Source organism: Gopherus flavomarginatus, chromosome 3 (genome assembly GCF_025201925.1).
Source record: "Gopherus flavomarginatus isolate rGopFla2 chromosome 3, rGopFla2.mat.asm, whole genome shotgun sequence".
NCBI lineage: Eukaryota > Metazoa > Chordata > Testudines > Testudinidae > Gopherus > Gopherus flavomarginatus.
Genome location: NC_066619.1, coordinates 160,684,356 through 160,702,340, shown reverse-complemented (window position 1 = coordinate 160,702,340; position 17,985 = coordinate 160,684,356). Strand labels below are relative to the sequence as shown.

At 39.8% G+C, this 17,985-nt stretch overlaps 1 protein-coding gene across 13 annotated transcripts in view; it reads left to right on the top strand.

The window, feature by feature from the left end:
* Positions 1 to 17,617, top strand: part of MAPK10 (mitogen-activated protein kinase 10) — a 265,869-nt gene extending 248,252 nt beyond the window's left edge. For 12 of the 13 annotated variants that reach the window (XM_050945171.1, XM_050945170.1, XM_050945175.1 and 9 more), the window contains 3 exons: positions 3,900 to 3,963; positions 5,533 to 5,610; positions 15,668 to 17,617. In XM_050945171.1, the coding sequence (XP_050801128.1) occupies positions 3,900 to 3,963; positions 5,533 to 5,610; positions 15,668 to 15,810 (285 nt within the window). In that variant the 3' untranslated portion in view covers positions 15,811 to 17,617. Of the gene's footprint in view, positions 1 to 3,899; positions 3,964 to 5,532; positions 5,611 to 15,662 lie in introns of all 13 variants that reach the window. The other variant, XM_050945179.1, reaches the window with a different exon arrangement.
* The last annotated feature ends 368 nt before the right edge of the window (positions 17,618 to 17,985 follow it).

The window sequence follows — 17,985 nt, the reverse complement described above, 5'->3', positions numbered from 1 at the left end:
TGGGTAGGAAACAAAGGTCATGGCTTTATTAACAATAACATAATTCCATATAGTCAAAAGCTCTTATCTGATCTGCACTATTGACCTGCTGAGACAGCAGAGCCCCATTGCAGGTCACAGCCAAAGCTGCCATGACACTGTTCCCCCTTCACCCTGTGGCTTAGGCTCCAACATGGCCACCTGCTTGAGGCACTGTGACCTCCTCACAGGTCACAACCAAATCTGTTTAGGTACTTCACACCTCACCTCAGGTCGTGGACAACTCTCCTGAAGTATAGCTTCACTGTACTTGCATGTAGCCCTGGCAATCCCGTAAAAGCCTTGCTTCATATACCATGGAGTAAAGTGCAGACTGAATTAGGGAAGGCTTCAAGTGTCCATTGAAAAAGGCACTGCTGTTGCATCATTCGCTGTGTGTACTGTGTGGCATGCAGCAGATTAGGCAATGGCTCTTTGTGTAGGAAAGACTTCCACGGACTCTGTTCCTCTGGCACAAACCCAGTAATAGAAAATACGACTCACATGTATCTAAATTAGGAGCATTATCTGATGTTACAGTGTATGTTTGTCTGTTTTAGACTATTTGAGAAATATTAAAGGAATAAAAACATGCATCATAATGCATATGCATGAGGGGACAGAGTTACGGTTGCAAAGCTCATCTCCCACCCACAGCCTTGCAGCAAATGCAGCTGTCACTTGCAGAGAAGCTGTGTGAGTTGCTTAATGATTCTCTCTCTGCCACAGTCACCTCTTCAGCAGCCTCCAAGCAACTAACTCTCGTTACCTGCCCTGACTAATGAGACCTGGAGATGCAGGTCTTTGTCTATGATAGAACAAAGATACAAGAGTTTCTCTGACCTCTAGCTCTAATCAAAACTCATTGAAGTTAATCTTTCATTGCCTCCAGTGGGCTTTGGATTGGGCCACTGTGCATGAGGAGCACCTGTACTTGAACTTTGGTCCCTTCTACTGTGTTCACCCGCTCCTGCACCTCCATAGTGGTTGCTCTGCCTTACTTTCCTTTGACACCCTCAGCTGCTTCTGCTGCAAGCAGAGCCTCTGTTGGAATGATGATCTCAAAATCCTGTGAAGAAAATTTCACTCTTCAGTTAACCAGATATCATCGACCCAGTGATTATGTGATTGTTACTGGATAGGCCTGATAGGAACACAATGGTCGCCTTCCCATGATGCACCTGGAAACTCCTGGAGGTATTGGTGAACAAGGAAACCCATTCTCATCCTGGGATCTATATTGCAGATCCTAAGAACCTTTATAAAGGGGGGCAATGGGGTCATCACGAGGTTGGGATTGGACCCAATTCGTAATAGATCCTCAGCTAGTCAAGAAGGCTAGTACTGCTACATGACTTAGAAAAGCATGATATTGAGTAGGCTGCAAGAAGGAATTAAAGGAACCTCCCTTGCACCCATGGTCTCTCTCCTAGGCAGCTTACTGGGGGGAAATCCAGTCAGCTCATGGATCCATTGATCCAACCAATTCCAACCCCAGCAGCTGTCTAAGTTGGGATACTGGGCCCCTGTTCCTGTTCCTGGCTAATTCATCCAACAGATTCATCCTTCCCTAGGTGTTTGCAGCAAAGTTCTGCTTTCTCAGTGAATGACAACTGAACATGTGTTAGAGAGAGCATGGGGATGAAAGAGTATCTATTTTACCCACTCCCCATACTGCACTACAGATGCTAGACAGCACAACCTGTATCTGATGGCGTACAATGGTTATTAATCTCTCAGTTCCATAGTCTTGGAGTCATTGCACCCTGTGTATCTGGCCTCTTTGATACTGAGGCTGGATTTCACATATTGAAGGGGAGAGAGTCCTTGACGCTGAGGAGAGTGATGAAAAGTGCCACAGCAGACAGGAAGAGAAGAGGAAGAAGGTCCCTGGGAAGTTGTCTCTGTTGTCAGGGAGGGTGGCAGGAGAGTTCCATAATTGGGGAGCCTTTGGGGCAGGCAGGGAGTTAAGAAGGATTTGTTGCGAGAGGGTGTTTGGGAGTCAGAAAGGGAGGCAAGAAAGGGTCTTGGCAATTAAAAAAGCCTCTCTGAGGTGAAACTACCAGGTGAGAGTGTGGAGTAAGAGGGATTAGGTGGGCTGGTTGGGTTATAGTTAAAACAGCTTCTACCATGTGGCAGCAGCCATTTTAAATATCTCAAATCCAGCCTTTGTTTCCTTAGAAAGATACATGTGGCAAAAATGCTAGATGAATGTGTGAATCAAATCCAGACTAGATTAATCACATTGATAATTCTCATGGATTTCTTATGATTGCTTTCTTTGTTTTTCTAGATGATTGGGGTAGAGCTGGACAAAATTTTTCAGACAAAACATTTTTTGGCAAAATAATAATAAGAATAATAATGCAGATTTGGTGACCCTGAGATATTTTGTGAATTTGTGTTGGTTTTGCCAAATTTGTTTTTTGAGGGAACCCCACAAGCTTAAAAAAAATCTGACAAATTGAAGTGTTTCATTCTGACACATTTGAAACAAAATGACTTTTTATTTTGAAATTTTCTTTAATTTTATTTTTAAAAAATCAAATTTTAAATGGTTCAAATCAAAGCAAAACTTTTTGATTTCCATCATAATGAAACATTTGTTCAATCTGAAATTAATTTTTCTGTGCTGAAAAATTTTAAAAATACATTTTCAGGTTGAGTCCAAACCATTATATATTTTTATTGGTGGGAGAGGGGGAATTGTCAGCAAACCAAACAATCCATTATTCTTAAATATCTACACTGGTATATGGAATGAAGATGGTAGGGAATTCACATATTCATCATGGCCCAGATGCATCAGCTGTATAGAACCAGCAGTGCAGAGCCCATGATCCACTTGGGCTCTGCAGCCATGGAAGCTGATGCCAGGGATGCAATCTCTGTTGAAAAGGCCAGTAGTACTTACACAGCTGGCTAACTCTCCTTCCCCAGGGCCAAATTATTCTGCCTGGGGAGGGAGAGTTACACAAGACTCTGACAATTTTGACTGTATAATGACTGGAGATTATAAATTCACAGTTTAATGTGTTGCTTGGAAACTGAATACAGTACCAATTTGCAGAATCCTTATGGAGAACCTCTCTCTTCCTGGGGAAGTGGGTTTGGGCACACACAGACAATGAGAAGAGGGGAAAAAAGTGTGACTTTCCTAAAGTCATCTTGGTTTGCAGACAAAATCTGCTACCTGGGTTTGAAAAATCTCAGATAACATTTCACATTTTTATCAGACTTTACATCTTCATGGCATTCAGTAATTAACCAGTGCGACACTCAGGTCAGGGAGGTGAGTACTATTCATTCCATTTTACAGATGAGTAAAATGAGGCAGAGAGGTCAAATGACTTTGCCAAGGCCATCGAGGGAACCAAGAGCAAAGTTCAAAAACTCCTGGTTCCCAGTCTTATGCTGTAACTATTAGACCATGCTGCCTTTCAGCGTAGCTGAATGCCTCAGATAAATCAAAATGTGGAGTCCACAGGTAAGGCAGGTCTATTGGACCCCTCCCAGTTGATACTTCTCTGCTTTTGGCTGAATTCCTGAAGCCTTGCCTTTAAACACTGTGTTCTGGTTAAACATTCCAGCATCGGGAAAGCAGATTTTGGCTGATGCTGCAACATCATTCCTGCCAGTGTTGATTATTTGAATAAGATCATTGCAGGGCAGCATGGCATGGCTTTCAGGATATTATTCAACTGCAGGGGTACTTACTATGGGTGTGGGGTGGTCTGAGAGAACAAGCAACCAGGTTCTTTCCAGGACTTTTATCCCTTTTATGATCAAATATAAAACATTCAGAAATTCTTACTATGTATTTACTTACTTACTAATATAAAGGAATAGCTTGTTGACCGATCTTTGTTTCTACTCTACAGCCTCCTCCTCAGATATATGATAAACAGCTGGATGAAAGAGAACATACGATTGAGGAATGGAAAGGTAATCTCATTTTAAAGATATATGGTATATGAACCAAATTTGCTCTCCGATGTAGCAGTACAAATCCAGAATAACTTCTTTGAAGTCAGTTTAGCCCTGTGTACTGATACTTTGTTGGTAAATATAGAAGAGGCTTCTAGAGTTATACATGTAGTCTCCAAAGGATTTAAAAACACCACCAATAGGTAGTATATTTGATCTTTGAACAAATTCTGTTTTACAGTAGGTCATAGCCTGATAGGGTGAAACTTCTGCCCTATGCAAGGGACCAGCACAAGGTCTTAAATAGGGTTTAAAGCAGTACATAAAGCCTCAAGTTGGTCCCACTGCATACAGGTGAATTTCATCCCAAAGGATACTCTACAACATTAACCAACCCTGGGATTCAGTTCATTCGCTGCTTACATACCAGCCATCCCGGGTTTGGAGAATCACAGTTGTTTTAACAGTACCCTAACACTATGCAACAATTCAGGGCAGGAAATGGAAAGGAATTCCATATTAATTTGAAAGCACATGGCATTGCTCATCAGGGGCCTAATTTTGTTATCTTTACTTCTATTGAGTAGTGCCTTACTGTGTGAATAGATGCATTGATTTAATGGGGGCTACTTGTGTGACATGAGTAAGGATGACAGAAATAGGCCTGTATATTATAGTCATTATTGCCTGATACACCAGGTACTATTTAGCAAAGACCATAGGGCCAGATTCTGATACTCAATGACGTCAAGGAGACTGTTTGGGGAATAAGGTACTATTCAACAGGGGTAAGGTGTCAGAATCTGGCCCATGATAAACAGAATTAAACTTATTGTGCCAGCCCTATTTCTGGATAATGCAACTTAAGGCAGCTTAGCTATTATAGTCTCCTATATATGTCTAAAAAGCACACATACAAAAAGCAAACTTAGAGCGGAAAGACTTGCTAAAGATCAGGTAGGCAAAATGAGATTGTGGAAGGCTGGTAGAATGCTCTTAAACTTTTGTCCTCTCAAGTATGAGAAAAGAGGGCTTGGAGAGAGAAATAAAAAGAAACAAGCAAAAACAAATGGGAAATGGTTACACAGGCAGCAAGCAGGCATGGAAAAATGTTGGTTTAATGCTTGCATTCTTTTATTACATAAGCATCTGGAAAGGTTTAGCTTCATTCCCAGTTTGTATGTTTTAAAGACTGGCCCATGCGGCCAGTGTCAAATCATTATAATGCATTGCATACGTTTGAAAACTCCCTAGTGTGTTTGTGGCTTAATTTTGGTACCCAGAATGAAGAGTCTTATATTACCTTAATTCAGCACACTGAGTTTGCTGTGCTCAAGCCTATTTTGCAGTGCCAGACGTAGAATGTGAGCCCAGTTACAACAGTCCTGTTCCTTTCACTGTTACTAAAGTGATAGAAGACATGCCAAAACTGCCTGACCGGCTCCAGCAGCAGGAACAAAGATGGGGGGAATAATTGGTGGGAGAGAGAAGAGAGAGAGAGTGACTGATTTAGCAGTTTATAGCATTAAGTTGTTCATGGGCACAAGAACTAGCTACTTTCATAATTGCATCAATTGTCTCTCACAGAATTGATCTACAAGGAAGTAATGAATTCTGAAGAGAAAACTAAAAATGGAGTAGTTAAAGGACAGCCTTCTCCTTCAGGTACTCAACCCCAATGAATAACTTTAATGTGTGTTCCACAGCAACATAGAGAGGCTGCAGTTATGCATCTTAAGATGGAAATGTATTCTACAATTTAGTGCTTATAATGAGGAGTTTTATTAACTGAACTCCAGTGTCACTTTAATCTTTCAAAATAGGCCGCTTAGATTCCATGCGAGTTTTGAGGTTATTTTGGAGATTTCTTCATGCTGAACTCATCTTCTCAGCAGCACTGGCGTTTCTAAGGACTATACAAACACAATAGTAGTACAGTGTTGAAATGGAGATGGGGAATGGTTAATATTTTCAGAACCACCAGGAAAAAGAATATCAGTGATGGCACATTATATTTCTAAATGAGCAAAACCTATTGAAGTAAATCTGTCTGTGCCCATTTACTCTAGCACAGAATTTGGCCCTATGTCCACAAAAGTACACTCACAAGTGTACTATTTGGACCTACTACTGTAATTTATCCTTTCAGAAGCTCTGATAATGTTGAAACACTTTATTTGAAATATTGATTGAGACTGGTAAGCAAATAGACTAGAAGGGCCATATTTTCACATAAGGATCCCTAAGCTGCCTCCACAAAATACATATGCTCAAAATGAGCAAAATCCACATGCATGCAAACAGGCATTTGTATACCAACAGTGATTGTGTACACAAACGGGTAACTGTGGAGACATACATTTTTAGACAAACATTAGGCATCCAGATTTAAAATATTTGTATCCCTGTAGGAATGTATCTGTGCATGAACAACCTTCAATACATTCTAATTATTAATTGCACTGTTCTCCACTTCGATTTCTTGTGAGTAGATATTCACTGTTCAATTTGGAAAAGTCATATTTAATCAAAAGGTTCTTAACGTTTGATGTGTCCCTATATGTTTACTGTTTTGCACTGAGCATGTTCATGTCATCTTTCATCTTGCCAATGTTCATACGAACTAACCCAATGTGACACCATGTGATGCACCATTACTCATCGCTGGAACTAGAGGAAACATGATGGAAGTGTGATAAGTCAATACAGTGCTGACTGGCAATATTAGGGCTTTGGTTTTGCATCTTGATTACAGCTACAAGGAAAAAGATATGAAAGGCAATCAATGTGTTGCTGCAGAGTAGCTGGTGAAGTACATTACAGGCAGATTTGAGGTAGGCAATTATTGTACAATCACTGAAAAAATAAATCTGAAGGCAACCATTGTGTTCCTATCAGCCTGAGAGTGGCTGGGAACTCCCTGGCTTCTTTGCTGTGCTCTTCCACAAAGAACATACTAGGAGATTGCTTAGATTTCTCTACCAGGAGTATCTTATTAAAATGAGGAGCACTTTCTCCTATCTTTTAATTATGCTAATCCTTCCTGGAAATACTGTCTGTTCTCACATATAAGCCAAACTTTCTGCCTATATATCAACAAGTGAACAAACCAAGTTGGGGTCATAAGCAGCTACAAGATTGTGCTCTAAATTATGCTGGAGTGGAATGACCTTTGCCCTCCAGTTCCTGTTCAGCTGTGCTGTATATTGGCTACAGTTTAGGACCTACCCCAAACAGTAGAAGTGGGGTGAAAAAAAAGGGAGAATCAAAACAGAGTTTATTTTGTTTTTTGTTTGCTTTGGGGGTGTGTATAAATTCTAATTCTAATACACCTAAAATAATGTGTATACCTAGGACTCCGGCATGTAGGTGGTCAGTTTTTAGAGGTCACTTGCTACCCACAATCCAGCAGTGTTCTTGTGCCATTAACCCCTGCAGCTAACCTGTGCCATGATTAGGGCAGAGACTCAGAAACTGTATCCAGCTCCCTGACGGTGTAGGTCTAATTTTCACATGGTCCCAAGACTTGGCTATATACGTCTGCTTGTGTGAGTAAAATGGGTATTTTGAAAGTGGCTATTTATGCACAAAAATCAGCAGGTAGCTAGATGCACTATTGCATCATTTCCAAATACCTATTTTCCTACAGGAATATGGCTTTTGTATGTACAAAAAGATATACGTGCTGTTTTGAGAAGCAGGATTAGAGGTTAGTTTCTTGGTGCCAGAGTGGGCCTGAACTTTGATCCCTAGCTGGAGATCTGTCCTTGTTTCTCCTCCCCGCCCCCCAGCTTAAAGTTTAGAAAAGTCCTCTCAGGCCCAGTTATCTGGAACATGCATTTTAAATATTTTGCCATTAATTAGAATCCAGAGTTCAACGTTTGCAGTGTTTCCTTTAATTACTGAAGAATAATCTGAATGCTTAGTCTCTGAATTAATTTCAAATAGATTTGATACTTGCAATATACACCAGGTGGCACTATTTTAAGAACAAAAATGTAGAGATGATGGGGATAGATACTTCTCGTGTTCGGTTCACAAAGCCAGGCTGTCAGTTCAGGCATGCTGTATTAGTACATCTATAAATGGAGTGACTTTTTAGATGGAATACTTTAAAGAAAGATCATTAGCATTTTTTGTTTTTAACAGAAAGTGAATGGTCAATATTTTAGCATAATCTATTCACTAATGGTCATTTATGACTGGGCCATGAACTTCCTGATGATGCTAACCAAAGCATCATTAGATATAAAAAAAATAGCTGCTGGTTATCAAGATGTTTGTTTCTGTTAGATCCTAGTTCTCAGGTCCCTTTTCTGAAGTAATTTGACAAAATATAAATAAAGAAGTGGCTGAGTAAGACTTGTTTTTCCTTTGGCTTGCTTTTGCTTCATACAAAAGGTCAACTCATAGATTCCAAGGCCAGTAAGGGCCATTGTGATCATCTAGTCTGACCTCCTGTGTAATATGAGCCACAGAACTTCCCCAGAATAATTCTTAGAACAACTCTTTTAGAAAATCCAATTTTGATTTAAAAATTGTCAGTGATGGAGAATCCACCATGACCCTTGGTAAATTGTTCCACTGGTTATCCTCACTGTCAAAAATGTATTCCTTATTTCCAGACTGAATTTGGCTAGCTTTCATTAGATCATGTTATACCTTTCTCTGCTAGACTGATGAGCCCATTATTAAATATTCCCCATGTAGATACTTAATCAAGTCAATCATTAATCTTTCTTTGTTAAACTGAATGGATTCAGCTCCTTGAGTCTCTCACTATAAGTCTTCATTTCTAATCCTTTAATCATTCTCCTGGCTCATCTCTAAACCAGCTCCAATTTCTCAATATCCTTCTTGAATTGCAGAAACCAGAACTGGACATAGAATTCCAGCAACTGTTGCTTCAGTGCCAAATACAGAGGTTAAATAACCTCTCTGCTCCTACTGGAGATTCCCCTGTTTATGGATCCCAGGGTTCCATTAGCGATTTTGACCACAGTGTCACGCTGGGAGCTCATGTTCAGCTAATTATCCACCACAACCCCTAAATATTTTTCCATTCATAAAGAAAGGCCTGAATTTGGGATTCTTGCTATCCCTGTGAATAATCATAGAAACAATAAAGAGTGTCAGTTTGTATTTAGTCTCAAATATCAAGCATATCTTACTGTAAGTCAACTACAAGGCAGAAAGGCAGCATTTTATTCCCATCCCCTTAAAATAAATGCGTATTTGCCTGACGAGAGAACTGTGAAGTTTGGGTCTGGTAGGGTTTTGTCAAATTCTTAGGCCCAGGCCTAAAAAGAAGCAAGTTTCTGTTGGGAACCATGTATCAGTTCCTCTCTTGCATTCTGTATTGTGTTGTCTCACTAGTGTTGCAATCGAGGGGGATTAAGATTGAAATCCACCATGATGGCAGTTGTAGTCCAATTGTTTCCAGTCAGCTATGTGGCTAGTGAGAAGGAAGCCAGGGGACACAACATTGAGAAATCTGTGTATGTGGCTATAAATAGAACCTGTGGTTGAAATAGCCCTTTGGAAAGTGGTATAAAGCCCCAGACATCAGGCTTGATGTCCCTTCCTCCACAGATGCTTGATAGGTCTTCTCATTACCTTCTAAGGGAGCCAGACACACATTCTAGCGCAGGGGTTGGAAACCTTTCAGAAGTGGTGTGCCAAGTCTTCATTTATTCACTCTAATTTAAGTTTTCACGTGCCAGTAATACATTTAACGTTTTTAGAAGGTCTCTTCCTATAAGTCTATAATATATAACTAACTAAACTATTGTTGTATGTAAAGTAAATAAGGTTTTTAAAATGTTTAAGAAGTTTCATTTAAAATTAAATTAAAAGGCAGAACCCCCCCAACTGGGGACCAGGACCCAGGCAGTGTGAGTGCCACTGAAAATCAGCTCACATGCTGCAGGTTGCCTACCCCTGTTCTAGCATATAACTTTGTGGAAACCTACAGCAAGGTATGAAAGTTGCTACTCTCCATGGCACTATGATCTGGCCAACCTGCAGTGCAAGGTAGATCTGTAGCTTTCCTATTACCTTCCAGACCATGGAGTTTGCTGTAATAGCCTTAGGGCCCTTCAGATGCATAATGCTCTCCCCCCCTAGCATAGTACAGAAAGGTTGAAATTGTCTTTATGGGCCGGTATGTCAGATCTCTGTGGATCAACACCAGTGCTGATTCAAACTGAGTCATGATTGGAAAACAAGGAGTCCTGGCTTTCCAATAAATAGTATAAAGCATTTGTTCAGCTTCCTGGAAGGTTGAGAGATATCAGGCATTAAAATGAAGTCATGCTAACTATCATCTTGCTTTTATTCTCCCACTTGAAATCTGACATGAATTTAGCTGCTACCACAGTATCTAGAACCCAAAGACAATTAGAAGCCCCAGGGATTTATAGCTAAAAAAAAAATCTTTTTATCATCCTAGCTTTAAAGAGGTTTAAAGCATGAATCTTTGTGTGATATCAGCTGTTGAAATCGATTGGAAATTCAAATGGAAATAAAAAACGAGTAGTATAACCAGAGTGACATCTTGTGATTTGCCAAGGCTAGAAGCTTTTTGGCAATCTAGCACTTATTCTTTAAGACAATAAATGTTTCCAAACATTGGCCCCTGGAGTAGTGATCTAAAAGACAAAATGTGTAGTCAATGTCCAGATCTGAATGCATTCTCCCAAGCGAAGGGGTTTTGATTTGTTTTTCATATATTGGCTATAGGGTATATAAGTCAATATTCATCATAAAATTCTGAACCAGAAGTCTGAGAAGGAATATCAGGATCCTGAATTCTAACTGGAATTTTTGCCTTGCAAGAAGGCATTTGGCTTGTTTACACACAAATTGCTTGACCCAACAAGCAATTTGCTAACTCAGAAATGTAAAATCTAGCTACTTGCTGCAAAGCAGTGGGGTGAGCATGTCAGATATCTGTATCTGGTGCTGAAGAGTGCTGGGAGAAGATCCCTTCTCATGCTGACCATGGGCATGTTACAAAATTAATATTTATTTAAGGGCAAGCTGTTCTTGATATGGCATTTCTGTCAAAATATTAGGTATAGCTAGCTTTGTTTTCCAACATGTTACAGAGCATGATCTTCTGCATTAGTAGATAATTTTTTCAGGATACTGGAGTTGCCCTAGCATTGGTGTGTGAACATTCCAAATATGTCTAATTGCCCTGGAGTATGCAGTAGGACCTAATACAGAGAATATGGATGCAGTGGTGTGGAAGGCATCAGAAAGCCCTGGCCTGTGCTGACTGTGTTACAGCATTTCTCTTCTTGAACTGCGAATCCAACTTGTTTGTTGCATATCAATGGAGGATGTCTTCTTTCTTCCTGAACTTGGTATAAAATGTGCAGGCAATTGCCTTTACATGCTGAAAAAGGGACGTTCTTCTGATATATTTGCTTTAAAACCTGCATGCCTCTGCATAATTAAGTCTACTGTGGCACATGCACTTGTATATTCACTAACATGCCCACTGGGGAAGTGTTTTCCTAACCCCAGGGAGTTAGTAGAGGTGGACTTATGACCTGAAGCATGAGGATTTGTAGCCCTTACACATTTATATGCTTGTAGTCAGATGCCTGTCTAAATCCTCTTCTGAATCCCATTGACCTCCTCTCCTCAATAATATTTGAGGAAGTGAGTTCCTTAGGAGCGTTATGCATTTTTTTTTAAAAATTACTCTTTTTAGCGGTGCTAAAGTTGTGGCTTTTTAATTTCATTGGGTGACTCCTGATCTCTGACCTTACAGAAGGGTAAATAGGATCATATGAGTGACTTCTCTGTACCATTCATTATTTTATGCACCTCAATCATGTCACGCTCCTTTTCTTCAAATAATCTTATTAGTCTCACCACATGTGGAAGCCTTCCTATTATTCAAATCATTTTCATAGTAAGTATGGAGGGTTGAAAAACTGACAATGTCATGTTTGAGGTTGGGTGGCCAGAACTGAATGTAGTAGTCCAGGTGAGGGCAAAACATCGATTTTATATAATGTCATATTTTTCATTATTAGTTTCTATTCCTGTCTTAATACAAAGCAACTTCTTGCTGGATTTCTTTAAAAACTATTGTCAAAGAGGAAATGTTTCCATTCAGCTTTCTGCAGAGACCCCCAGATTTTTCTCCTGAGTGTTTAGTTCATTAGATGCCATCACTGTGTACCATTCAGAGCTTAAAGATTTCGTTTCTTTAGTAGCCTGCTGCAGAGGACTCCACATAATGCCACAATGTACAGAAATCAAGATAAGCAGCTGATGGGTCTAGAAAGCAATATAATGCAAAATGATAGTATCAAAAGGTGGCCTACTATAAAAGAGCCAGAACTAATCCCCAAAAGTTTGTAGAAAAAATGTAACTATGCCTAATTTCTCCAGTGGAGGAGGGGTGACAGTTTACTGAACCAAAGAGACAGGAAATTTGTAAGCAAAAATGCTGTTATATTTCTTGCAGACATTTTCTTTTCACTTCTATAGCACCTTCCATCTGAAAACCTCAAAGCCCTTTACAGATATTAATTAATTAAGCCTCACAACAACCTTGTGTGGCAGGTAAATATTATTGCATCTATTTTACAAATGGGGAAACTGAAACACAGAGAGGGTAAGTGTCATGCATAAGGTTACACAGCAAGTCAGTAACAGACCTATGAACAGATCCCAGGAGTTCTGACTGCCAGTCACCTGCTGTAACTTGAAGATAACTGTAGTGAGGAGTCAGCACTAGCTAAAGCATCAATCTACGAAACCAACAAAACATTAACTTGGCTGTTTTTCTCTCAAAGACTGCCCTCTCCTTACTGCACTGCTCCACCTGGTACCCATCCCTTCAGGAACAGACTGTTGGGATGCCTTCCATGTGCAGAACATGGCCAATTAGGCATTGCCGTTACTCACCAGAACTGGCTGGGCATCTCAGTGTTAGCATTTATGCTGTTTGTTGAACTCTCTAATCATCCAATTCTGTTTTCTGTTGCTTTTTTTGTTAAGCTGAGCATTTGGGGGCCGGGACAATAATTATGTCAACTCTGTGCCATTTTATATGACAATTATGCTTAAAGCTAGAAAAGCAGTAACTTTAAAGGACAGGGTGGGGGAGCCCTTTTCTCAGATATAGGGATTGATCCTACACACCCAATTGAATGGTGACTTCTGTGGTGCAGAACCAGGCACATACTGAAGCAAAAGTTTTCACCATTCAGTTTCTGTTGTTACGTTGCCCAACTCTAATGAGGCTGCTCACCTGCCAAAAGACATGGCCCACTAATGATCTGATCCAAAAGCTGATTGAAGCCAAAAGGGTTCTTTTCATTGACCTCAGTGGTCTTTGGATCAGACCTTAACAATGTCCATGACTAAACAGCAGGTTTTTGTCATGTAGTTTGAGACTGAGAAAGCCAATGAGATGTTTTTCTTCTAAAAAATCTGCATTATCTTCGACTAGTGAGACATGGTCTGCCTCTGTTCAAACCCACCTGCTTTGGCTGAATGACATTTAAATATAATGTTCCATAGCTTAGAATGAGTGTAATGATAAAGAAAGAAAAGTGCATGTGGAAAACTGTAGATAAATACCAGTGAAATATGTAGACATCCATGAGAAATGGAATTCTTCAATCAGGAAGACAAAGCGTGCTGTGTTTAAAACTGTCCTTGCATTACTTTGCAAATTTTACAGAATCCAATCAAGAGGCTAATAGTTAACCAACTACTGTACTCAGTGTTACAAATGCATGGCCAACATAAACTAGTTGAAAGCAATTCTGGCCTTAGGCAGACTTCTGGATTTGTTCAACCATCTAGAGCATGAGTGTCTCATTATTTATATGTAGTGATGTGTGTGTGGGAGGGGACAGAGAATAGATGAAACGTATGGTACAAAGGCTTGAGTTGGGGATGGACATGTAACTCACAAGTGAGTGAGATTATCCTAAATGAGTGACATTCAACCCTTGATTCCATCCCACACCATCATTTATTCTGTATATGTCATATATGCTGCTAAAATAATAATTTAAGACTGTTTTGGCGTTTTTAAATATTTAATAGGATTGTTTTGTGTCCTGCCTCAGGTACCATCACTCTAACTGCAGGATGCAAAAACCTCAAAAAATGAGCTAGAATTGTTTTTCTATGCCCTAAAAATGCAACTGCTTTAATGTCTGATATCTCAGGATCTTGCAGGGCAAGAAGCAAGTGCTAGGTCCTCAAATGGAGAGGTCCTTTTTCCAACCATGCATGGTCATATGATATCAAATGTTTGTTAGTCATGAAATTTTTAACTGTAAATGAAAGCTGTAAGTAAGGCAGAACTGAATCTAACCATCTCAAACTTTAGATAGCATAAATTTGGAAGAGAAGAAGCACACTGGCAAGTTAATTTTAAAAAAACAACAATGAATGCCAGCCGTTTGATGCTACTTTTGGGGCTGAGATGTTAAGTCCTACTGGGGATGGATTAGTGCAAGGGTGGCCAACCTGTGGCTATGGAGCCACATGCAGCTCTTCAGAAGTTAATATGCAGCTCCCTGTATAGGCATCAACTCCGGGCTGGAGCTACGGGTGCTAACTTTCCAATGTGCCAGGGGGCCACAGGCCGCGCCCTCGCTCTTCCCCCACACCCAAGCCTCCTGCATGCCACAAACAGCTGATTGGGAGGTGCGGGGAGGGAGGGCAAAGTGCTGATTAGTGGGGCTGCCGCTGGGTGGGAGGCACTTGCGGCGGGGAGCTGATGGAGCTGCTGACGTATTACTGTGGCTCTTTGGCAATGTACATTGGTAAATTCTGGCTCCTTCTCAGACTCATATTGGCCACCCCTGTGGGTGGAGTACTGGGGAAGCAATCAAAGGTACATGATAAATTCATTCTTCATATGATTCTACAAATTACAACATGGATATCATGGATATGTATGTGTGTATGTGTTTATCTGTCTCTCTCTCTGAATAACTTCAGTAATGCTAATAATCATTCTCCATAATATTTAACTTGTCATTTGAGAATCTGAAAGTGCAAACTGATTTGGGAGGCTTAGGAAGTTTACTATTATCCCCATTTTACAGATGGGGGAAACTGAAATACACAGAGGTTAAATGATTCAGTAGCAGGGGCAGAGACCAGTTCTGTCCCCATTTTCTGTTCTTTAGCCATTGAACCCATATGTTCCTCCCTTGATAATATCACATGGCATACTTTTTCATTCATTGTATAATTGGATCCCACAAGTTCTTCCACCAAACTATCTATAACCAATCTGAGTTGTTCGCAGAGACTAGGAGGTTTTCAAATCTTCCTAGATATTTTCTGTTCAGGCTCAATTTCAGCAGGCCAGAAACCCCTAGCCTGATTTTTTCATGGCTCTAAGAGGATACATCATTGAAGTCATTTTATAAGAAGTGCAACATGAATTTTATTCAAAACAGCCTCATCAGGTAGACGTTTCTGCCAAAACTTCTGTAGTTTAAAATGTTAATCAAGAAAGAACTTGAGGCTGGAAAAGGAAGCTTTATGGTCTGACTCTTACTGCCATCAAAGTCAATAGCTAATCTTCCTTTGACCTGTATGGCTCCAGGGTTGGGCTCTCTATGGCCTATTTTTGTTGATCTTCCATTGTTGCTTAAAATGGTGTGTTGCAAGGAATCCTTGGGTTTCAGGTTTAATCACATCGGTGTTCATTTTCTTAGCACAGGTGCAGCAGTGAACAGCAGCGAAAGCCTCCCTCCATCCTCATCTGTTAACGACATCTCCTCCATGTCCACTGACCAAACCCTGGCATCTGACACTGACAGCAGCTTGGAAGCTTCTGCGGGACCCCTCGGTTGTTGCAGGTGACTAGCCGCCTGCCTGCGAAACCCAACGTTCTTCAGAAGATGAGGCAATTTAGGGGGAAAGTAATAACAAGAATAAACGATGGAAAGGAAGAGAAACAAAAGATAAAGATTTAAATGAAACAAAACCCTTTTCAGCCTGCTTCTCCTACAGAGTTATGTAATGCAGCTAAGCTCAAGTATATATTTAACTTATAGTTGCTCTGCTTTGGTCTTCTTCCAATGATGCTTACTGAAAAAAAAAAGGAATTAAAGAAGCCTTTTTTTTCCAAAAAATGTAAAATTAATGGCTGCAAAACCAGCAACCTGCAACCGTCCTTTGCACACTGGCATGACAAGGTGTGCAGTAGCCACTCGACATATGTATGTGTGTGTGTGTGTATCTGATTTCATGATCTTGCTAATCTATTTTATCTACTTCTGCCCACTTAGACAGATATACACACACTTATCTCAGTACATGTACAGCACACACACAAATGTGTATGATAGTATATGCAACTGTGTATCTCTGTTCATTATATACAGATACCCAGTATGAACTCTAGAACTAATTGGCCCATTTCATTTGACCTACATAAATACATCTGTAATATACTGCCAGTATATAATCTGTTCAATTTGTTCATTAAGTTGTATATCATATAAGATTTGTAAAAGCAAAAATAATAAGTCAAGCCTGAGCTCTCTCAGACCCTTGAAGATGTAGCACCCAAATTTCAACTGATATATATATTTTTAATAATACTGGTTTGTATGGAGGATGCACCGAGTGGAGATTTACAAGGAAAATGTGCATCAGTGGTGCATGCTAACATTTGTTGCTTTGATTTTTAGAACAGGTGAGAGTTAGGACAAGGTTAAAAGGAAGCACATCTGTCTTTGGGAGCTGTTAGGGTTGAGGATGGAGGAGTTGTCCTGTGAATATCTCAGCCCACAAGGACTTCAGAGACAAACTTTTCATAGTGATAATACAGTGAGTTATTTTTCTTAGCTTATAGATAGGCTTATCATTGTTAATTATAATGTGTACGTGTGTGTTAGGGGCTAAAATGTGTGGGGATAGGCTCAGATAACAAGAAGGATGTACACAATTTTTATGTATCATGTATGACTAGGTGCTTGGAAAGCCAGGATTGCAGACAAGGGATGTTTGCAGTCTACTCCCTCTCTAGGTATTTGTTGCTGCAAAGGAGCTGAATTTCCTTTAAATAATTTCCCTTGTGGGAATTACATTACTTGGACAACATTGATTCTATAGTTCCTTTCAGCCTTTTTTCCCACCGGTAACAAATCAGCTGATTCCTCAGAATGCTTCATCAACATAGCAGGTTAGTAAATTGAATGGTCAAATACTCTCATACATTTAATAGGCTTTGCCTTTGTTTAACAGCCGGAAGCCAAGCTGGGAATGTAACAATCAGGGTCTCAGGCAACTTTTGCATATTTCTAAAGAAGCCAATATTGAGTAAATATTCATTGGATTTTGACAGATAATAATACTTTGAACTTGCCACAGAGAGGAGTGTCAGGTCTTTTAGCAGCATACAGCAACACTACACAATTGTTCAGGGCAAGTGAAGAACAGTTTTTCCTCCTGAAACAGCAATGAGGATTTTAGGTAGGCAAAATGCAATTGTCTGAGTTGGAATTTAGCCAGGATTCTAGGGTTCACATCTCTCTCCTCTTATTCAAATGTGCTGTGCCATCTGTAATGTATGCCTCATCCAAATGGCAGGAAGAGTTAATATAAATAGCTTATTCTATTTAACTGTAATGTGTGACAATTTTTGAATCTACAACTATTTGATTGGACATCCCTAAGCTGGGGAAAATATCTGAATATCTACTGAGATTTTGTCCAAAGTAAAAAGCAAACAATAAAGCTTCCACTCAAGTATGTAAAATAAAAATAAAGAATAAATGTAATGTAATCTCAGAGTTAGTTGCTCTGAGTGGTCTTGAACTTACACTATAAAGTAATTTTTCCCCAGGTATGTTTTGGTGGCTTTTTTTCATATATTGAAAACAAAATTATGTATGTGATTTTTCTAAATACTCAGTTACAGCAGTAGGTGTGAAAGCAATAAGTATAAACAAATTACTACTGCTAAATAGATTTAGCAATATTCTCTTTTAAAGCCATGAAACATCAAATCATTGTTTAGCAACATGACCT